At 48.7% G+C, this 22519-nt stretch overlaps 2 protein-coding genes across 4 annotated transcripts in view; both read right to left on the bottom strand.

The window, feature by feature from the left end:
* MED26 (mediator complex subunit 26) overlaps positions 1 to 1097 on the bottom strand; it is a 53926-nt gene extending 52829 nt beyond the window's left edge. Inside the window, exon 1 of the mRNA XM_007995656.3 lies at positions 752 to 1097. Within this exon, the coding sequence (XP_007993847.1) occupies positions 752 to 823 (72 nt within the window). The 5' untranslated portion in view covers positions 824 to 1097. The remainder of the gene's footprint in view (positions 1 to 751) is intronic.
* A 2526-nt stretch (positions 1098 to 3623) lies between these two features.
* The window catches only part of SMIM7 (small integral membrane protein 7), a 30110-nt gene continuing 11214 nt past the window's right edge, over positions 3624 to 22519 (bottom strand). Inside the window, exons 5-6 of one of the 3 annotated variants that reach the window (XR_005238445.2) lie at positions 19649 to 19790; positions 3624 to 4599 (exon numbers count right to left, since the gene is read on the bottom strand). Coding sequence is in view for 1 of the 3 variants with exons in the window: in XM_007995659.3 (XP_007993850.1) it covers positions 19775 to 19790 (16 nt within the window). In the remaining 2 variants the exon portion in view is untranslated. Of the gene's footprint in view, positions 4600 to 19094; positions 19791 to 22519 lie in introns of those variants that run through there. The other 2 variants (XR_005238444.2, XM_007995659.3) reach the window with 2 other exon arrangements.

Genomic DNA, 22519 nt, shown 5'->3' with positions numbered 1-22519 from the left:
GGGAGAGAAAAGTCCTCTTTAATTCACTACCCAAAAAAATGGAGCTCTGGCTTGGTCAGAGACGCAATGGGTACTGAGGCCCAGAAAGGCAACAGGAAGGATCCCACTCTCCCCGAAATCATCTGTCGCTGGCAGCGACCCCAAGAGGGTTTTGGCGAAGGCGTGTCCAGTCACAGAAGGGAGACAGACTCTCCACGTACCCTGGGTACCCGGCCAGGGGCAAAACACACTGGGGGTTCTCTCCGAAGCCAGGAAGGTGCTGCCAGCCGGGAGGAGGGGGAAGGACTTCTCTCATAACCCAGAAGGCCAAGACATGGGAGACACAGGTTCCCCGAGTCATACCCCGGACACCAGTTGCTTCACAGCCCTTCTCCCTCCCCTCCCCCGCTCCGGGAGGGCTTCCCGGGGGTCTCAGGTCCCGGAGGGAGGGCGATGCAGGGCAGCTTCGTCCAGAGCAATGAGGGTCATACAGCTGGAGCAGAAAGGGGAGATAAACTCTACCCTTAGCCCCCCGTCTGCTTCCTCCGCCCAGGCCGCACGGAAGCCTCGGCCTCACGTACCAAGCGCTGCCGGGCTGCCCGACCTGCCCCCGGCCCGGGCCCGAGGAGTGAGAGGCAGAGATGGCAGCGGCCCTCGAGGGGAGGTGGGCGCCAGACGGGTCCCCTGAAGCCCGGTGGGCGAGGGGGACAGGAGAGGGGGAGGGTCCCAGGCCCATGCGGCCTCCGTCCCAGCTCGCGCGGCGGGTACTTACGTTGCTCTGGGGGTCGATGGCCTGCAGCAGCCGGTCCCTGATCTGCTGCGGAGACGCCGGAGCCGCTGTCATTGCCTGGGCGAGGCGGGGGGTTGCGGCCGGGCCAGCGGGCGGGCGGGCTGAGGCGGGGGACGGGGGTCACTCACTCGCCGGCCTCCGGGAGCCGGAGCCGCATGTTCCCCGCGGCGCCGGAGGGTTAGGGGCGCGCGGGGTGGCGGAGAGGGGAGCCGGGGCCGGGTCTCGGTCCCGGGCCGCCGCCGCCACCAAAGGAGGAGGAGGAGCCGCCGGAGCCGCCGCCGCTTGCTGCCGCCGCCTCGAGAACCAAACTCCAGTGAGCTGCCCCCGCGCGGAGTACTCTGGGTAGTCCGCGCCGCACGCAGCGTCGGCGCCACGCTGAGGAGGTTGGGAGATGGGACGGGCGGAGACGCCAGGCATGGGCGGGGCTGCCCGTGCGCCACGCCCCGCGCCTCCGCGCACGCGCGCGCAGGCGCTTTCACCCGCCTGTGCCGCCCCGCCCCGCCGCCCGGCCTAGGCAGCCGTTGGGAGGAGGTTGGGCGGGGCAACGGTCGCTGCCTGGAGACCCCGCCCCCTCCCGGGTCGCGGGGCGGGGCTTTCTGACGGAAGCGCGCGCGCAAAGAGTCCTTGAACCCGGACGCTCGCGGCGGCTACCCCAGGGCAGGGAGGGTGGCGGGAAAATCCTTTAGGAGAGCCTTCCCGGCGAGTGACTGGGGGACGAGAGTCGCAGGCTGAGCAGCTGCCGAAGTTTTTGTGAGGGCGAGGGAACCAGACGTCCACGTTGTGATTCTGCGCACGGAAGGGTCATCGGAGGAGTCCGGGGGTGTCGCCGCGGCCGCCCCCGCCCCTTAGAGGGTGTGGGAATGGGTGTGGTGACGGGCGGGGGTCTGCACCGCCACGCGCGACCCCGATCGCGAAAACGTGAGGCGGCAAAGAAGCCACCCCCCGTAGCTGGGAACGCCGGAAAGCCAGAGGTTGCAAATCTGGTCTACTCCGCGGCTTCTCCACCTCGGCGCCACTGGCATTTGGGGGTATTGCTCTGTCGTCGGGGCGGGTCCCCCGATCTGTCGGAAGTTGAGCGGCATTTCTGGCCTCCGAAGCGCCCCCTCCCCCAGTCTGCAGTCATTGCCGCCGTCCCTTGTGGGGGCACAGTCCCCCCGCCCCCCTACCGGCAGAAAACCCCGTGATTGAAAGACCCTTCTACCCGCCTCTGCCTGGAGGTGCTGTAAAACTGAGATGCTCATTCTTTTAACCAAACACGTCACAGGAGAAAACGGAGGCCCAAGGTCACCTAGACTTCGGGGTTAAGCCCAGAACCGCAGGTGTCAAGTTTAAGGGCGCCCCTCCTCCCTCCACCCTACTTATTGCCTTCTGTAATTGCTCCCCTCTCTCTGGGAACTCTGTTGGAAATGCTGTTGTGAGACGGGGTGGAAAGGCAAGCTCGGCGGCCTCGGGAGAAATCTTTTTTTTCCCCACTGTTACAGGAAGACCTAGATTTAAAACAGGAGGAAGGCGGCTGATGAGAACCACATGTGTGCCTTGGAGCTGCCTGGCACCTGTTAGTCTTGTATTTGTTGTGCTTCTGGGAAATATTTTCATTTGCAAAAACGGCTGCTTCTGCACGTGGCTATAGTTGCGTGCTTCTGCACATGTGAAAAGTTTTACATCCCCTTGGAGGAGAAAAGAAACACGGGCAAAACACACGTCATTTACTGCTCCCAACCTCACCCCTCCCAGAATGTGGAGCATTGTGTATATGGTGTACATGGTCCAAGTTGGAAACTGGCCCATTCGGAGATAATTCTTTATCTCATTTCTGATAAGCAAAATAAACAAAGCCTTCCTCAGGCATATTCTGGTCTTGCCTTTCAATTTCTAACTCGGATGTACAGTATTTTTTTTTTTTTTTTTTAAATAAAGGATTACATAGGAGACAATTTATTTTGCATGAGTCATTTTAAGAAACATTTGGGCCGGAGTGGTGGCTCAAGCCTGTAATCCCTGCACTTTAGCAGGCCGAGGCGGGTGGATCACTTGAGCTCAGGAGTTCAAGACTAGCCTGGCCAACATGGTGAAATCCCATCTCTACAAAAAATACAAAAATTAGCTGGGTGTGGTGGCGCGCACCTGTAATCTCGGCTACTAGAGGGGGCTGAGGCAGGAGAATTGCTTGAACCCGGGAGGCAGAGGTTGCAGTGAGCCAAGATTGCACCACTGCACTCCGGCCTGGGCAACAGACTCTGTCTCAAATGAACAAAAACAAACAAAATGTGGAGCCAGCCATAGTGGCTTATGCCTGGTAGCTCATGCCTGTAATCCCAGCACTTTGGGAGGCCGAGGTGGGCGGATCACTTGTGGTCAGGAGTTCAAGACCTGCGTGGCCAGAATGGTGAAACCCCTTCTCTACCAAAAAATCAAAAATTAGCTGGGCATGGTGGCACCTGTAATCCCAGCTACTTGGAAGGCTGAGGCAAAAGAATTGTTTGAACCCAGGAGGCAGAGGCTTCAGTGAGCTGAGATCATGCCACTGTACTCCAACCTGGGTGACAGAGCAAGACTGTCTTGAAAAATAAACATTTGGAAAGTACTCAACCTACCTGTTTTTTAAAAACTAAGAAGCATTGACATGACTGAGTTCCTCAAGGGCACTGGCTCTTTTTGGTATCCCCAGTAGATAGAAAAATAATATTTGTGGAGTAAGTCAATGAAAGTTTCATCAAATACACGGTAGTGTTACACACCCCCCCAGACATATGAATGCATTTCAGTTTCTACAGATCTGGTACACCATGGGTCTCAACAGCTATTTCCAGAATGAATGAAATACTTCATAAAATACTATATACACCACGATACACATAACACACATGGATATTTAGTTTTATTCCACATTTAATATATGTAAAAGGGTGCTTTTGTAAATGCAAAGATTGAATCAGATAACCACTGAATAGCAGTCTTGAAAACATTAGCAAGTTCTCTTAGGTCCAGGGTGGATACTGCAGTTCACTTAGCCAACTTTCTGCATTGAGACATCCTTGCCAGGAATCCTGTAAGTTATGCAAAGATGTGGCACGAGATAACTACTCTTGCTGTGATGGTTCGTCCTCAATGACAGGTCCCTTATAGTATTTAGGTACAACAAGGTCTTTTGTGCTTGGAATGCCCTTGAAAAAGCTGCCTCACCTGTTAGTGAGGGGAACCCCAAAGAGAAAGGGAGAGGAAGGGCTGGGTGCAGTGGCTCACACCTATAATCCCAGCACTTTGGGAGGCCGAGGTGGGCGGATCATTTGAGGTGAGGAGTCAAGAGACCAGCCTGGCAAACATGGTGAAACCCCACCTCTACTAACAATACAAAAATTAGCTGGGCGTGATGGTGGGCACTTGTATTCCCAGCTACTTGGGAGGCAGAGGCAGAAGAATTGCTTGAACCCAGAAGGCAGAGGTTGCAGTGAGCCAAGAGCACACCACCTCACTCCAACCTGGGTGACAGAGCGAGATTCCATCTCAAAAATAAAATAAAATAAAATAAATAGTAGAAAGGGAGAGGAAGTAGCTCAGAGTCCATGATTTGCTCTTGCCACGGGAAGAGGCAAAGAAGTTAGTGTCAGGAGGTCAAGTGCAGAGTATCTTCAGTCCAGCTGGATGGTGAGGGGGTAGGAGGATGTTTCTATCTGGACTCACTGCTGTGGCCTAAGCAGGAACGGGATACTCAAGAGCACTGCAGAGGAAGCCTTGACCAGGCAGGTTCACACAGCTCTACAGGACCAGTCTTCCACAGTGACACCTTGTGATAGCAGGAATGCGCTCATCACAATGATAGAAGCAAGCCCCTGATAGGACATTTAAAGCACAGGGTTACTAAACTTACCCTAATAAGGGATGTGAGGGCTCCAGGGATTAACAGAAAAAGCCAGTGTGACAAAAACAACCACCCCACTTCAACCCCTATGTTTGCTTTGGGTTTAACAGGCTGGCAGAATCTTTTTTTTTTTTTTGAGACAGAGTCTCACTCTGTTGCCAGGCTGGAGTGCAGTGGTATGATCTTGGCTCACTGCAGTCTCTGCCTTTTGGGTTCAAGCGATTCTCCCTCCTCAGCCTCCCACGTAGTTGGGACTATAGGCACGTGCCACCACACCACACCTAGCTAATTTTTACATTTTTAGTAGAGACAGGGTTTCACCATGTTGGCCAGGATGGTCTCGAACTCCTGACCTCGTGATCCGCCTGCCTTAGCCTCCCAAAGTGCTGGGATTACAGGCGTGAGCCACCGTGCCCGGCTGCTGGTGGAAATTTTTAAAACCCTTTCTCAAATATGAACTCATTCAACCGTATCAGTTATCTCAGAAGTACCTAGAGATGAGTTTCATAGTTCTGCTTGGCTTTGCACTAAGTCTTGTTTACTCTAAAAGTGAAACCAATTTAAATTGGCTTTGACTAACCTTGACATGTCAAAGGTAGCTAGAAGAACTCAATTTTTTAATCACATCTTCGGATGGGGATACACAAAGGATACGTGCTCCTGAGAATCCAGTTTTGAAGCCAAGCCCTGGAACTGGTTGGGGGGAATTCATGAACACAATACTTTAATTGCGCTGTACAAACACAACACAGCTGGGACGCCAAGGAAGGAAAAAAGTCATTAACTGCGAACATTTCTTTTTTTTTTTTTTTGAGGCAGAGTCTCACTTCGTTGTCCAGGCTGGAGTGAAGTGGTGCCATCTAGGCTCACCTCTACCTCTTCGGTTCAAGTGATTATCGTGCCTCAGCCTCCTGAGTAGTTGGAATTACAGGTGCGCACCACCAAGCCCAGCTAATTTTTGTATTTCTAGTAGAGATGTGGTTTCATCGTGTTGGTCAGGCTGGTCTGGAACTCCTGACCTCAGGTGATCCACCCGCTTCTGCCTCCCAAAGTGCTGGGATTACAAGCATGAGCCACCGCACCTGGCCAGCTTGGTGAATTTCTACATGTACATACACCAGTGAGGTCACCACTCACATTGTGGCTTAGATTGTTGTAGCCCCCACAAAGCTCCCTGTGGAGCCTTCTAATTCATAACCTTCCCATTGTGGGGAATTGATCACAATTTATTTACGTACTCCCCTATTGCTAGGCTTACATTGCTTCCAATCTTTCACTCTTACAAATAGTGCTTCAGTGAACTTCCTTGTACATACATATTTGTCTACATCTGATTGCCTCCTTCAGATAAATTTCTAGAAGTTGTGAATTTCAGTATGCTCATACCCACAGGGTCAGAGGGTATGAACTTATTGAAGTGCTCCCAGTTGGCCAGGCATGTTGGCTCGTGCCTGTAATCCCAACACTTCGGGAGGCTGAGATGGAGGTTGCAGTGAGCTGAGATGGCACCATTACACTCCAGCCTGGACAACAGAGACTCTGTCTCAAAAAAAAAAAAAAATTCACCAAGCTGTACACTACTATAAACTTCCAAAGTAAATCGTGTGCACATGTGTGTGCATGTGTGTGTGATGTTGTCACTAAGAAAACCTGTATTGGGTTGGGCACAGTGGCTCACGCCTGCAGTCCTAACTAGTGGGAGGCTGAGATGGTTGAACCCAGGAGTTTGAGGCTGCAGTGAGCTACAACTGCGCCACTACACTCTGGCCTGGGTGACAGAGCAAGATCTCGTCTCTTACAACAAAAATAAACCCACTATTGATGGAGAAACGCTCCCAATAAATAATAAAATGCAGCATATAAACTATATACATTGTGATCTTAATTATACTTTTATTAAAATATACATACTTATGCACAGAGTGCATAGAAAAACTACTGGAAAGGAACCAAAATATTGACAGCAATTCTGATAGATAGAATGACAGATGATGTTTATTTTCTTTTTACACTTTTTTCCTAGATTAGTTCCGCATTTTCCGGCATTCACGTGTTGTTTCCCAGCCATCCTGTCAAGTGCTGGGATTGTTCTGATCTCTGGGAGCCTCCAGGGCTGACTCCAGTATGGCTAATCTAAAGTGAGCTTGTAATCTCCAAAATCCTGACGGTGGCTTTTCTATTAGACAGACTAATAGATTCAGATCTAAGTCCCAACAGTTTGTGTTTTCCTTACTGTCCCAGTTTTATCATTATTCTTAGTACTAAACAGAGTGACAATGGGGAGTGACATTTGTTGAGGACCTACGATGTGTCAGGGTCCATGCTGGGGACTTCACATGAGGACTCCATGAAGCCCCCTTGGACACTCAGGTCCTCGTGTCATCCCCAATTCCCGCCTGCCGCTGACTCTGGGGTGAACCTGCAACTCACTGTGGCTAAGAGAATGCAGTGGACACCACATTCTACCCAGTCTGGGCTAAAGCTTTAAGGAGGCCTGGAAGTTACCACACAGCCCAGCAATTCTACTCCTAGGAATCTCCCCCAAGAAACTGAAAACATGGCTGCATTAGTGGCTCACGCCTGTAATCCCAGCACTTTGAAAGGCTAAGATGGGCACATCACTTGAGCTCAGGAGTTTGAGACCAGCGTAGCCAACATGGCAAAACCCTGTCTGTACTAAAAATACAAAAAATTAGGGAGGTATGGTGGGGGGCACCTGTAGTCTCAGCTATTTGGGAGGCTGAGGTAGGAGAACCTCTTGAATCCGGGAGGTAGAGGTTGCAGTAAGTCGAGATCACGCCACTGCACTCCAGCCTGGGCAACACAGTGAGATTGGCAAAAAAAAAAAAAAAAAAAAAAAAAAAATTTAAAAAAATGGGCATGAAAACTGAAAACATACACTCACAGAAAGAAATGTACAGGTAAATGTCCATAGCAGCATTGCTCATAATAGCCACAAAGTGCAGACGACCTGCCCCACCTGGGTTCCTAGCCAGCCTTCTTTCTCACCATTCTTGAGTGGGTCTTCTCATACCTGTCCCACTGGGCACCCAAGCATGCAACCAAGTGACATGGTCTTTGTGCCTCAAAGGAGTAACCCAGGCAAAGTCATGTGGCTGGATTTGGGGCTGGCTAAAGAGTCTGGCCCGTGGCCGGGCATGGTGGTTCATGCCTGTAATCCTAGCACTTTGGGAGGCTGAGGCAGGTGGATCACTTGAGGCCAGGAGTTCGAGACCAGCCTGGTCAACATGGCGAAACCTCATCCCTACTAAAAAAAAAAAAAAAAAAAATTAGGCACGGTGGTGCATGCCTATAATCCCAGCTACTCAGGAGGCTGAGGCAGGAGAATCACTCGAACCTGGGAGGCGGAGGCTGTAGTGAGCTGACAAGACGGTATGACACTCCAGCCTGGGTGACAGAGTGAGACCCCATCTCAAAAAGAAAAAAAAAAAAAAAAGTCCAGCCCAGAGCTCAGGGTTCCCAGACTCTGAATCAAATCAAGTATAAGCCATTTCCCCAAAGAGCAGATAGGAGAGAAGGACCAAGGTGCTGATGTCCAAAGCCAAGTAGGGGGGTGGACCTGACAGAAACAACAAACAACTCACCCTAGCCAATGGAACTTCCCAGAAACAAAGGTGCAGAGTTGTACCCCAACATAGAAGGCAACATCAAGAGAGTAGCTGGGTGCAGTGGCTCACGCCCGTAATCCTAGCACTGTAGGGAGGCTGAGGTGGGCGGATCACTTGAGGTCAGGAGTTTGAGACCAGCCTGGCCACTACGGTGAAAACCCATCTCTAGGAGAACGACAAAAAAATTAGCTGGGCGTAGTGGCAACAGCCTGTAATCCCAACTACTGGGGAGGCTGAGGCAGGAGAATTGCTTAAACCTAGGAGGCAGAGGTTGCAATGGGCCAAGATTGTACCACTGCAATCCAGCAAGACCCTATCTCAAAAAAAAAAATATATATATACACACACATATATATATACATATATATATATATATTTTTTTTTACAATTTGACCCTGTGTTAGCAGAGTACTTGCCCCCGCTCCCCTAAATGTCCCCATCCTAATCCCCAGAACCTGTAAATATGTCATGGCAAGGGATAACTAAGGGTGCAGGTGAAATTAACATAACTCATCAACTGACTGCTGGATTCTCCCGGTGGCTCCAGTGGAGTCACAAGGGTCCTTAAATGGGGAAGAAAGAGGTAGAGGAGTCAGAATTAAGAGACAGGGTGTCATGAGAAAGACTCGACAGGCTATTGGTTGCCTGGAAGTGGAGGAAGAGGCTGTGAACCAAGGATGCGGGCAGCTTCTAGAAGCTGGAGAAGGCAAGGAAAGTTTCTTCCCGAGAGCCTCCAGAAGGAACCAGCTATGTGGACACACTGATGCTAGCCTACAGAGACCCATTCTGTACTTCTGACTTCCAGAATTGTAAAGAATAAATTGGTGGAATTTTGTTTTTGAGACAGAGTCTCGCTCTGTCACCCAGGCTGGAGTGCAATGGTATGATCTCGACTCACTGCAACCTCTGCCTCCTGGGTTCAAGCGATTCTCCTGCCTCAGCTTCCCATGTAGCTGGAATTACAGGCATGCGCCACCACACCCAGCTAAGTTTTTGTTTTAGTAGAGACAGGGTCTCACCATGTTGGCCAGGCTATATTTGTTTTGTCTGACACCATGAAGTTTGTGGTTATTTTTTACAGTGGCAAGAGGAAACTAACATGGCTTTAAAGAAAAAGCTGGCCAGGCACAGTGGCCCATGCCTGTAATCCTGGCACTTCGGGAGGCTGAGGTGGCAGGACTGCTTGAGCCCAGGAGTTCAAGACCAGCTTGGGCAACATAGTGAGACCCCATCTCTAAAAAAAAAAAAAAAAAAAAAAAAAAAAAAAATTAGCTCGGGGTGGTGGCATGTGACTGTAGACCCAGCTACTCTGGAGGCTAACGTGGGAGGATAGCTTGAGCTCAGGAGGTTTAGGCTGCAGTGAGCTAAGACAGTGCCACTGCACTCCAGCTTGGGCTACAGAGCAAGACCCTGTCTCTAAAAATATAAAGAAAGAAAATGTAAAAGTAAAGAAAAAGTGGATCATTCGGTCTTTTAAGATGTAGCACTGCCCAATTAGAACGTTCCTTGATGCAATGCAATTACAGTCACTGAGGCACTGGATTTTCTAGTTTTCTTTAACTAAAACGGAGACTGAAACAGTCACACATGGTTCCTGGCTACTGTGCTGCTGAGCACAGGCCCTTATGACTCAAAAGTGTGGGCTATGGACCAGCAGTATTAGCATCACCAGGGAGCTCCTTAGGAACATAGGTCCTTGACCAGGTGTAGTGGCTCACACCTATAAACCCCAGCACTTTGGGAGGCCAAGGCAAGAGGATCACTTGAGCCCAGAAGCTCAAGACCAGCCTGGGCAACACAGTGAAACCTCATCTCTACAAAAAAATACATTAGCTGGCTGTGGTGTTATGCGCCTGTTGTCCCAGGATGCTGAGGTGGGAGGATTGCTTGAGCCTGGGGGAGGTCGAGGTTACAGTGAGCCATGATCACCTCACCTGGGTGACAAAGTGAGACGAGGGAGGGAGGGAGGGAGGGAGGGAGGAAGGAAGGAAGGAAGGAAGGAAGGAAGGAAGGAAGGAAGGAAGGAAGGAAGGGAGGGAAGGAGGGAAGGAGGGAAGGAAGGAAATGTAGGCCCTTAGCCTGCACCTCCCCAGCCTGTTAGGCAGCATCTCAATTCCACAAAGACACCCCCAGGGGATTTAGGGGAATGTTAAAATCTGAGACCCACCCATGGTTGAGGCCACCATTGACTTACACACAAATGCCTTCCTCTGTAGCACCAGGAGATAAAACGCATCACAGAACTTCTCAGGGTGCCTCCTACACCACACCAGCTTTGTGTGTTTGTTCTTTAATGCCTCAAGGCATACTATTAGCCAAGGCGAGTAACAGCAGCTGTTGAATACTATGGGTCAGACTTTGACCATCTGTTATGGACTGAATTGTGTCACCTACCCACGCCTAAATTCATATGCTGAAGCTCTGACCTCCAAGGGGGACTGTAACTGGACACAGGTCCTTTTGGAGGTAATTAAGGTTAAATGAGGTCATGAGGGTCAGGCGATAAGCCGACAGGACTAGCATCCTTATAAGAAAAAGGAGGCTGGTTGCGGTGGCTCACGCCTGTAATCCTAGCACTTTGGGAGGCAGAGGCAGGTGGATCACTTGAGGTCAGGAGTTCAAGACCAACCTGGCCAACATGGTGAAACCCCACCTCTACTAAAAAGAAATACAAAAATTAGCCAGGTGTGGTGGTGTGCACCTGTAACCCCAGCTACTCAGGAGGCTGAGGCAAGAAGAATCACTTAAACCAGGAAGGCAGAGGTTGCAGTGAGTTGAGATCGCGCCACTGCACTCCAGCCTGGGTGACAGAGCAAGATTCTGTCTCAAAAGAACTGTGAGGCCATTAAACCTCTTTTCTTTTCTTTCTTTCTTTTTTTTTTTTTTCGAGATGGAGTTTCACTCTTGTTGCACAGGCTGGAGTGCAATGGCATGATCTCGGCTCACTGCAACCTCCGCCTCCCAGGTTCAGGTGATTCTTCTGCCTCAGACTCCTGAGTAGCTGGATTTACAGGTGCCCGCCACCATGCCTAGCTAATTTTTGTATTTTTTTTTTTAGTAGAGACAGGTTTCACCACGTTGGCCAGGCTGGTCTTGAACTCCTGACCTCAGGTGATCCGCCCACCTGAGCCTCCCAAAGTGGTTGGGATTACAGGCGTGAGCCACCGCGCCTGGCTGTTAACCTCTTTTCTTATAAATTACCCATTTCTTTACAGCAATGCAAGATGGCCTAATACACAGCTCTAGCTGACTAATATACCATCTCACCGAAGCCTTGCAAACCCAGTTGAGAAAGCAACAATATTAATAAAAACAGAGACGATTACTGAGTGCCTGCCCAGCATCAGGCAGGTTATAGGCCCATGTCGAGGCTCTCTCCTTCACTGTACCCATGTCACAGATGAGGATGTAGAGGTGCAGAAGGGCCAAGACAGACAGCCCAGGTCACAGCCACACCTCCAACTTGCTTTCTGCTACAACCACCCTTTCACCTTTTTTCTCATGCACACAATGCACTCTAATTAGATGTAAAGCTTCATTTCCCCTAAAATGTCCACAATTCCCTCAGCACGGTCCATACTCTTTTGCCTAGGTTTACCACCAGCTGCCAAGATAGTAATGTAGACACCAATGAACAGGATCCACTAGTAAGATGTCATTTTTTTTTTTTTTGAGGTGGGGTCTTGCTCTGTTGCCCAGGCTGGAGTGCAGTGGCGCGATCTCGGCTCACTGCAAGCTCTGCTCGCCCTCTCAAATTTGCGCCATTCTCCTGCCTCAGCCTCCCGAGTAGCTGGGATTACAGGCGCCCACCACCACGCCCGGCTAAGTTTTTGTATTTTTAGTAGAGACGGGGTTCCACCATGTTAGCCAGGATGGTCTCAATCTCCTGACCTCATGTTCCGCCTGCCTCGGCCTCCCAAAGGGCTGGCATTACAGGCGTGAGCCACCACGCCCGGCCATAAGATGTCATTTTTTAAAAACCGTCCAGTCCAGAGATCAGTAAACTTTTCCAAAAAGGGTCGGAGAGTAAATAGGTTCAGCTTTGCAGGCTGAATGGTCTCTGCTGCAAGGACTCAATCCTGCCCTTGTAGTGCTAAAGGAGCCACAGATGATACACAAACTAATGAGCACGACAGCTGACACAGTTTGCCTGTATCCCCACCCAAATCTCATCTTGAGTTGTAGTTCCCATAATTCCCATGTGTGGTGGCAGAGACCTGGAGAGAGGTAACTGAATCATGGGGTGCTTCCCCCATGCTCTTCTAGTGATAGTAAGCTCTCACGAGATCTGATGTTTTTATAAGGGGCAACCACTTCACTCAGCTCATTCTTCTCCTTCCTGCCGCTATGAGCAGAAGGACACGTGTTTTCTCATCTGCCATGATTTAAGTTTCCTGGGGGTCTCCCCAACCGTGCATAACTGTGAGTCAATTAAACCTCTTTTGTTTATAAATTACCCAGTCTCGGCTAGGCTAGGCGCGGTGGCTCACGCCTGTAATCCCAGCACTTTGGGAGGCCGAGGCGAGCGGATCACGAGGTCAGGAGATTGAGACCATCCTGGCTAACACGGTGAAAACCCGTCTCTACTGAAAATAAAAAAAAAAAAATTAGCTGGGCGTGGTGGCAGGCGCCTGTAGTCCCAGCTACTTGGGAGGCTGAGGCAGGAGAATGGTGTGAACCCGGGAGGCGGAGGTTGCAGTGAGTCGAGATCATGCCACTGCACTCCAGCCTGGGCGACAGAGTGAGACTCTGTCTCAAAAAAACAAAAACAAAAAATTACCCAGTCTCAGGCATTTTTTTTTTTTTTTTTTTGAGACAGAGTTTCGCTCTTGTTGCCCAGGCTGGAGTGCAATGGTGCGATCTCGGTTCAATGCAACCTCCGCCTCCCGGGTTCAAGCGATTCTCCTGCCTCAGCCTCCTGAGTATCTGGGATTACAGGCACCCATAACCACGCCCAGCTAATTTTTGTGCTTTTTAGCAGCAGCAGCATGATCTCCACTCACTGCAACCTCCGCCTCCCAGGTTCAAGGAATTCTCCTGTCTCAGCCTTCCAAGTAGCTGGGATTACAGGTGCATGCCACCACGCCTGGCTAATTTTTGTATGTTTAGTAGAGATGGAGTTTCACCATGTTGGCCAGGCTGGTCTCGAACTTCTGGGATTACAGGCATGAGCCTCCCTGCCTCGCCCTTCTTATCCTTCTTTTTCTTTTTATAGCATGCCTTTTCCTTTTACACAAACAGCATCTGTCTTTCATCAACACAGGTAAACATCAGGAGGCTTGTCAAATATTTCATAAACGCAAATTTGGTAAAGAAGGAGATAATGAAATGGTTGAAATGAAAAGAAAATGCCTTGCTAGTGACAGCTTTGCTGGCGTTTCAAATCTAACCACTTCAGAGGAGAGCAGATCTCATTATCCAATTGCACTGCTGCTGTTCTGAGGAGTCTCAGATGGGTCTTTCCTCTAACTATCAAGAGAAAGAGGCCAGTCACAGCAGCTCATGCCTGTAATCCCAGAACTTTGGGAGGCTGAGGTGGGCGGATCACCTGAGGTCAGGAGTTCGAGACCAGCCTGGCCAACATGGAGAAACCCATCTCTACTAAAAATACCAACATTATCCAGGTGTGGTGGTGGGTGCCTGTAATCCCAGCTACTTGGGAGGCTGAGGCAAGAAAATTGCTTGAACCCGGGAGGTGGAGGCTGCAGTGAGCTGAGATTGCGCCCCTGCACTCTAGCCTGGGTGACAGTCTCAAAAAAAAAAACAAAGAAAGACAGAAAGACAGACAGACAGACAGACAAAAAGAAAATTGGGTTTTCTTTCGACTGATTAACCACCACACTTGAAAATGGGAGGGAAGATTTCCAGCAAATTTAAAAAACGTGTTTGTGTATATCTTTGTTAAAATGCAGGCCACAAGGGCACAGATGATTCCCCAGGTGGCTTTGGGAAGGAAGGGACACCTTGGGATTCTCCATCACACCCTAGCTCAGCAGTTGGCAAATTTTTCTGGTAAGGTGCCAAATAGGTGACATTTTCCATTCTGCAGGCCATAGGGTTTCTGTGCCACTACTCCACTTTGCAGTTGTAGTATGGAGGTTGCTAAAGCAATTGTAGGTAATACACACACAAAGGGGTGTGGCCAGATTCCAATACAACTTGTTTTTTTTTTTTTTGAGATGGAGTTTCACTCTTGTGGCCCAGGCTACAGTACAATGGCACGATCTCAGCTCACCGCAACCTCCACTTCCCAGGGTCAAGCGATTCTCCTGCCTCAGCCTCCCAAGTAGCTGGGATTACAGGCATGTGCCACCACACTTGGCTAATTTTGCATTTTTAGTAGAGACAGGGTTTCTCCATGTTGGTCAGGCTGGTCTCGAACTTCCAACCTCAGGTGATCCACCCAGCTTGGCCTCCCAAAGTGCTGCAATTGCAGGCGTAAGCCACTGCGCCCGGTCTAACACAACTTTTTTTTTTGGAGACAGTCTAGCTCTGTCGCCCAGGCTGGAGTGCAGCGGAAAAATCTCAGCTCACTGCAACCTCTACCTCCCAGGTTCAAACAATTCTCCTGCCTCAGCCTCGTGAGTAGCTTGGACTACAAGTGTGCACTACCACACCCGGCTAGTTTTTGTATTTTTAGTAGAGAAAGGATTTTTACCACAGCGGTCAGGCTAATCTTGAACTCCTGACCTCAAGGGATCTGCCTGGCTCGGCTTCCCAAAGTGCAGGGATTACAGTTGTGAGCCACTGTGCCTGGCCCCAATAAAACTTTATTTACAAAAACAAGCCGTGGGCCAGACGTGCCCTCTGGGCTGTAGTTTGCTGACTCCTGCCCTAGAGCAGATATACATGAAGGGCAATGAGGAAGGGCAACGAGGAAGCCCATGCAAAAATACGTTCTCCTTCAACGTGCAATGGTGGAGGAAGCAAAATGGGTTCCAACATGAACCCCAAGTGAACACTCCCAGGGTAGGTGCTGTACACTGTGGCCTTCTCTGCACTCACCACCCACAGCTTATCACTTCGGCAGTGACTCCCAGCCTGTAGTCCTGTTTTCTAATACACAAAATCTGAACACAAACCAGGTGGCCATCAACTGGAGACTGGTTAAATTAATCATGGTATGTCTTTACAATGGCATATTTGCAGTTATTAAGAATCATATTGTGATTGAGTGTGGTGGCTCACACCTGTAATCCCAGCACTTTGGGAGGCTGAGGCGGGTGGGTCACTTGAGGGCAGAGGTTCGAGACCCGCCTGGCCAACATGGTGAAACCCCATCTCCACTAAAAATACAAAAATTAGCTGGGCAGGCACCTGTAATCCTGGCTACTCAGGAGGCTGAGGCATGAGAATTGCTTGAACCTAGGAGGTGAATGTTGCATTGAGCCGAGATCACTCCACTGCACTCCAGCCTGGGCGAGAATAAGATTGTCTCAAAAAAATAAATAAATAAAAATTTTAAAAAAGAATGATATTGTGGTTCATGCCTGTAATCCCAGAAATTTTGGAGGCCGAGGTGGGAGGTGTGTTGAGTCCACGAGTTTGAGAGCAGTTTAAGCAACAAAGGGAGACCCTGTCTCTACAAAAAAAAAAAAAAAAAATTAGCCTGTGGTACGTGCCTGTGGTCCCAGCTACTTGGGAGACTGAGGTGGGAAGATCGCGGCTGCAGTGAGCTCTCATCACGCCACTACACTCCAGCCTTGGCAACAGAGTGAGACCCTGTCTTTTTTTTTTTTGAGACGGAGTCTCGCTCTATCACCCAGGCTGGAGTACAGTGGTGCAATCGTGGCTCACTGCAACCTCCACCTCCAAAGTTCAAGAGATTCTCCTGCCTTGGCCTCCTGAGTAGCTGGGATTACAGGCACGTGCCACCACACCCGGCTAATTTTTGTATTTTTAGTAGGGAAGGGGGTTCATCGAACTCCTGACCTCGTGATCCACCCACCTCAGCCTCCCAAAGTGCTGGGATTACATGCATAAGCCACCCTATCAGGCCTAAAAAAGTTTTTCAAACAAAGTAAAACAAACAAAAGCCACTTAAAGCCACTCCAATGGTATTTAAGGATATTATGGACCCCTCCAGGGTTATCTGCCCCAAGGAAGCTAATGTCCTAATAGAAGCCAATGAAGATCACAACACTGGTGTCAGGGGCAGCCTTGATCACAGTGGACAAAATATAAACCAAGTCCAGCAAGAAGGTGGCTAAGGACTGATTTACTGACACTGCACCATAAGTAAAAACGAGAACTATTAACACCTCCCAGCAACACGGCAAGTGTAAAGAAAATAATGCTGAAGTGAAAACAGCAGAACTCATCCTTCCTTATCCACTCTCAAAACGTACATACAGGAATACGGAAAATGCTGCATGAGGATGGTGAAGAGAGGAAAAGGTGTACCAGGTTGGACATTATTTGCATTTTTTTTTTTTGAGATGGAGTTTCGCTCTTGTCGCCTAGGCTGGAGTGCAGTGGTGTGATCTCGGCTTACTGCAACCTCTGCCTCCCAGATTCAAGTGATTCTCCTGCCTCAGCCTTTTGAGTAGCTGGATTACAGGCGCGCGCCACCATGCCTGGCTAATTTTTGTATTTTTTAGTAGAGACAGGGTTTTGTCATGTTGGCCAGGTTAGTCTCGAACTCCTGACCTCAGGTGAAATGCCCACTTCGGCCTCCCAAAATGCTAGGATTACAGGGTGTGAGTCACCCACCGCACCCACCCTGTTTGTAATATATATATTTTTTTGAGACAGAGGATCTTGCTCTGTCACCCAGGCTGGAGTGCAGTGGCATGATCTCAGCTCACTGCAACCTCCACCTCCCAGGCTTTTAAGCAATTCTCGCCTCAGCCTCCTGAGTAGCTGGGATTACAGGGGCATGCCAGCATACCCAGCTAATTTTTGCATTTTTAGTAGAGACGGGGTTTCACCATCTTGGCCAGGCTGGTCTCAAACTCCTGACCTCGTGATCCACCTGCCTCGGCCTCCCAAAGTGCTGGAAGCCACCGCGCTGGCCTCTGTGTGCAATTTTTAAAAATGCTGTCATCAGCCTTTAATGGTGCGTGTGCAGACTGCACAAAGAAAAGTGGATGAGAAGACAGAAAACACACATAGTGATGATACCCACAGCAACAGGCGCTCTCAGGCACTCAGCCGCATTCGAGTTCACTGAAACTTACAATAACCTTAGGCACACACAACTTGCAGGCCCATTTTAGAGATGTGGAAGCTGAGGCTTGGAGAGGGGAAAGCAATTAGCCAAGGTCCCACTCAGAATGAGCTGAGATGGGATTTGAACTCACGCCTAACTGACCCAGAACATTAGTGCTTAAACGCTACGAGACACTAGGTACCCAAACTTCAAACTCTGATAACGTCTGGTGCCAGTGAAGGTTCTTGAAAAGCTTCCTTAAGAGACACAACCATGAGATTCCATTTTTTAAATGTACAGCAGCCACTAACTAGCATCTGAAAAAGCCACGCTGCTGTTATTAACAATGAGATGACAGTTCTCTGGAGAAAAAGAGCACTATTGAAACAAAACCTCAATGACAGGATTCTCTTCTGAGAGCACGATTCATCCCCATAATGGACAAATGCCTCGCCTCATTGAGACCTCCGCGCCAGTCTGAATAGGGCAGGAAGGTTTCTTCACACCATTCATCTGGCTTGCGAGGGACTCACCAAGATCTCGGCATGCCTGTTCTGAGAAGGACACCGACCTCAGCAAAGCCAGACCCAGCAGCTCCGACCTCTGCTACTTACAGACCATGGCGTGATGCTTGGCTGGGATACAGCAAGAAAATGAATTTACAGAAGTGATCAAGGAGAATTCTACAACCTGAGAGGCAGCAAAAGCAGACTTGACCCTGGTCTAGCAACAGCCCACCATTAGCAATGACTCTTTCAATACTTTTAGGAGCAGCTCCAGTCAAAATTCCACTTGCTCAATTCTTTTTTTTTTTGAGACAGAATCTCACTGTGTCACCCAGGTTGAAGTGCAGTGGCGCAATCTCAGCTCCACCTCCCAGGTTCAAGCAATTCTCATGCCTCAGCCTCCCAAGTAGCTGGGATTATAGGCGCACGCCACTGTATCTGGCTAATTTTTCTATTTTTTTAAGTACAGATAGGTTTTCACCATGTTGGCCAGGCTAGTTTCGAACTCCTGACCTCAAGTGATCTGCCTGCCTTGGCCTCCCAAGTGCTGAGATTACAGGTATGGGCCACTGCGCCGAGCCCCATTTGCCCAATTATTGACCATCATTTATTGAGCTAAATCCAAAAAGGAAACTCTACCACTGACCCTTTTCTTTTTCACGGTCTCCAAAATGAATCCTAGGTTTTTCCCGCAGGGTAATTCAAAAGGACTCAGGTTGGAAATTGACTTCTTGCTTAAAAAAAAAAAGTATAAGCAAAAGGTCCTTTTTAGAAATGAGGTTTATTTTCAAGGCTACTCAGTCCTAAAAGCCTGCATATTTACTTTTTTTCCTTCCTCCAGGTTTACCTCCAAGTCAGGATTTCAAAAACCACCAACATTCGGGCTCATTCTTACTGGTATAAACAAACAAACAGAAAAAAGCAGACAACAAAAAACTCAACGAGCAAATCACACAGCTGTGGGATTCAGCGCCAACCCCGGGTGTTTCATTTTGGCAACGAAACCAGGATTCCCTTTCAAAGAAGCTTCTGGAAAATGCTGTATTTCCTAGATGCAGGCCCCTGGTTTTTCAACCTCAAAATCACCTACTCAAAAAGCAGACTCAGAAACCCAAGGTTTTAGAACATGGTCCCAATGTCACCACATCATAAAATCACTCTCATTCTTGCAACCGTACAATGAATGGCTCCCAAAGTCATTTTATTTAACAAAGGGGTCAAGGCAGAGGAAAATTTCCCTTAACATTCCCACAACTGCTCCACATGTCTTCTGTGGAAACACTGCACCAGGAACTAGCTCAACGCTCTTGCTAACAATTTAGTTTCTATACCGGAAGGCTGGTGTCCCTGTTACAGGTGGCCCGTTCCTTAAAGCCTTAGGGTTAATCACAGCTGCACTGAGTGGCCAAGCAGACCCTGTTGGGATGTGAAAAGAATTTGTTAACAGGACCCTGGCTGGGCCCAAAGGCTGTCAGACTCAGCAAGTAACACTGAATGTCCAAAAACACAGCTGTGTTAAACTTACAAGCCAATCCTTCTGCTCAGATCTCTGGAGAGAAATGATTTTTCTTTTATCTATGGGGAATGCAATTTCATCACAGTCCCTTATATAAACCCTCCTGAAACCCCTTCAGCGGACAGCATTCCAATTCAGAGACTAAAGTGAAACTATCTTTGAAAACAGGGACGTGGCCGGGAAGCCATGCCTATCTCGGCGAACACTTTTCCACGCACCACGAGCTTGGGCTTTCTGGGAAGGTTGTCGGTTCTCTAGTCAAAAACATTCTTGAAGTCATCAGGAATGGAGGAATGGAGACTCGGCATCCCGGGAAAGTGAGTTCCTGGTTTCATCGCTGGGATTCAAGAGCCGAACAGCCTGGAGAAGTCAGAGGGCAGAAATGTCTGTGAGGATAGGACGTGATTGTTTTAAAAATATTGTCAGAGATTATTTTACATGACTATTAGTTAGATGATTTTACATGATTGCCTGTTTTTTTCAAGTAACCTGTGATCCACCTGTGAATATAATGAACAATATTGAACCACACAGTTAAAAGAAGGATATCCTCTTTTTTTTTAGAGTCGTGCTCTGCCGCCCAGGCTGGAGTACAGCGGTGCGATCTCGGCTCACTGCAACCTCTGCATCCCAGGTTCAAGCGATTCTCCTGCCTCAACCTGCTGAATAGCTGCAATTACAGGCACCTGCCACCAAGCCAGGTTAATTTTTGTATTTTCAGTAGAAACGGGGTTTCACCATGTTGGCTGGGCTGGTTTCGAACTCCTGACCTCAAGTGATCCCCCTGCCTCAGCCCTACAAAGTGCTGGGATTACAGGCGTGAGCCACTGCACCCAGCCAACACCATCACCCTGTAAGGGAAGGTGGTACACCTGTTAAACAAAAGATACATACAAGAACTTTCGGTATATTCTTTGCAACATTTCCACAAATCTAAACTCATTCCAAAATAAAAAGGTTATCTGAAAAAAATAAGAGAGCAGAAACAGCTGGATTTCCACATGCAAAAGAATAAAGATGGACCCCTGCTTAACGCCATATAAAAAAATGTACTCAAAACAGATCACAGACCTACCTACCTACCAGAATCCAAACTACAAAACTCTTGGAAGAAAACTTACACGTACATCTTTGTAACCTTGGGTTAGGCAATGATTTCTTACTATAATACGCAAAGCACAAGTGACAAAAAGAAAAAAACATAAATTCAACTTCATCACAATAAAAAACTTTTTTTTTTGAGATGGACTCTTGCTCTGTTGCTCAGGGTGGAGTGCTGTCGGGCAATCTCGGCTCACTACAACCTCCGACTCCTGGGTTCAAGCAATTCTTCTGCCTCAGCCTCCAGAGTAGCTAGGATTACAGGCGACCGCTACCACGCCTGGCTAATTTTTGTACTTTTAGTAGGGATGGGGTTTCACCATGTTGGTCAGGCTGGTCTCAAGCTCCTGACCTCAAGTGATCCAACTGCCTCATCCTTCCAAAGTGCTGGGATTACAGGCAGGAGCCACTGTGCCTGGCCATTCACAATAAAAAACTTTTGTGCTTAAAATGACATCATCAAGAAAGTGAAAAGACAACATATGAAATGGGAGACAATGCTTGCAAAATACGCACGTGATAATGAACTGATAATGAGAATACACAAAGAACCCTTATGGATCAGCAATAACCCAATTTTCAAAAACGGCAGACAATCTTAAGAAGACATTTCCTCAAAGGAGACGGACAAATGGCCAATAGGTACATGAAAATATGTTCAATATCGGCCGGGCACAGTGGCTCACGCCTGTAATCCCAGCACTTTGGGAGGCCGAGGCGGGTGGATCACGAGGTCAGGAGTTCGAGACCAGCCTGGCCAAGATGGTGAAACCTCATCTCTACTAAAAACACAAAAATTAGCCGGGCGTGGTGGCACATGCCTGTAATCCCGGCTACTCGGGAGGCTGAGGCAGGAGAATCGCTTGAACCCAGGAGGCGGAGCTTGCAGTGAGCCAGGATCACGCCAATGCACTCTAGCCTGGTGACAGAGAGAGACTCTGTCTCAAAAAAAAAAAAGAAAAAAAAAGAAAATATGTTCAATATCATTAACTATCAGGGAAATGCAAATCAAAACCTTCAAACTGGCTGGGCACAGTGGCTCATGCCTGTAATTCCAGCACTTTAGGAAGCTGAGGTGGGTGGATCACTTTAGTCCAGGAGTTCTGGACCAGCCTGGGCAACAGGGTGAAACCCAGTCTCTATAAAAAAATACAAAAATTAGCCAGGTGTGGTGCTGCACACCCGTAGTCCCAGCTACTTAGGATGCAGAGGCCAAAGGATCAATTGAGCCCAGGAAGCAAAGGTTGCAGTCAGTCGAGATTTTGCCACTGTACTCCAGCTCCAGCCTGTGCAACAGAGTGAGACTCTGCTTCAAAAACAAAAAACTTTCATACCTATTAGGATGACTGTAGTCAAAAGATTAACAGTAACAGAGCTGGCAAGGATATGGAGAAAGTGTAATCCTCAAGTGTAATCCTCGTAGGCTGCAGGCAGGAATGTAAAATGTTGTAGCTATTTAGAATATTCTGGTGTTTTCTCAAAAGGATAAATCCAGGCTGGCTGCAGTGGCTCATACCTTTAATCTCAGCACTTTGGGAGGCTGAGGTGGGTGGATCACTTGAGGTCAGGAGTTTGAGACCAGCCTGGCCAACATGGTAAAACCCCGTTTCAGCCAGGGCAGTAGCTCATGCCTGTAATCCCAGCACTTTGGGAGACTGAGGTGGGTGGATCATGAGGTCAGGAGTTCAAGACCAGCCTGGACAACATGGTGAAACCCTGTCTTTACTAAAAATACAAAAAATTAGTCAGGCGTGGTGGCGCATGCCTGTAATCCCAGCTACTCAGGAGGCTGAGGCAGGAGAATCGCTTGAACCTGGGAGGTGGAGGTTTCAGTGAGCCGAGAACATGCCACTGCACTCCAGCCTTGGCAACAGAGTGAGACTCTGTCTCCAAAAAAAAACAAAGAAAATTATAAATGTAGAGTGATCATATAACCCAGCAATTTCACTCCTATGTAGCTAATAACTAAAAACATAAATCTGCACAAA

This window comes from Chlorocebus sabaeus, chromosome 6, assembly GCF_047675955.1.
Source record: "Chlorocebus sabaeus isolate Y175 chromosome 6, mChlSab1.0.hap1, whole genome shotgun sequence".
Taxonomy (NCBI): Eukaryota; Metazoa; Chordata; class Mammalia; order Primates; family Cercopithecidae; genus Chlorocebus; species Chlorocebus sabaeus.
Note: the sequence above shows the minus strand (reverse complement) of the source record. Positions and strands in the feature narration are given on the sequence as shown.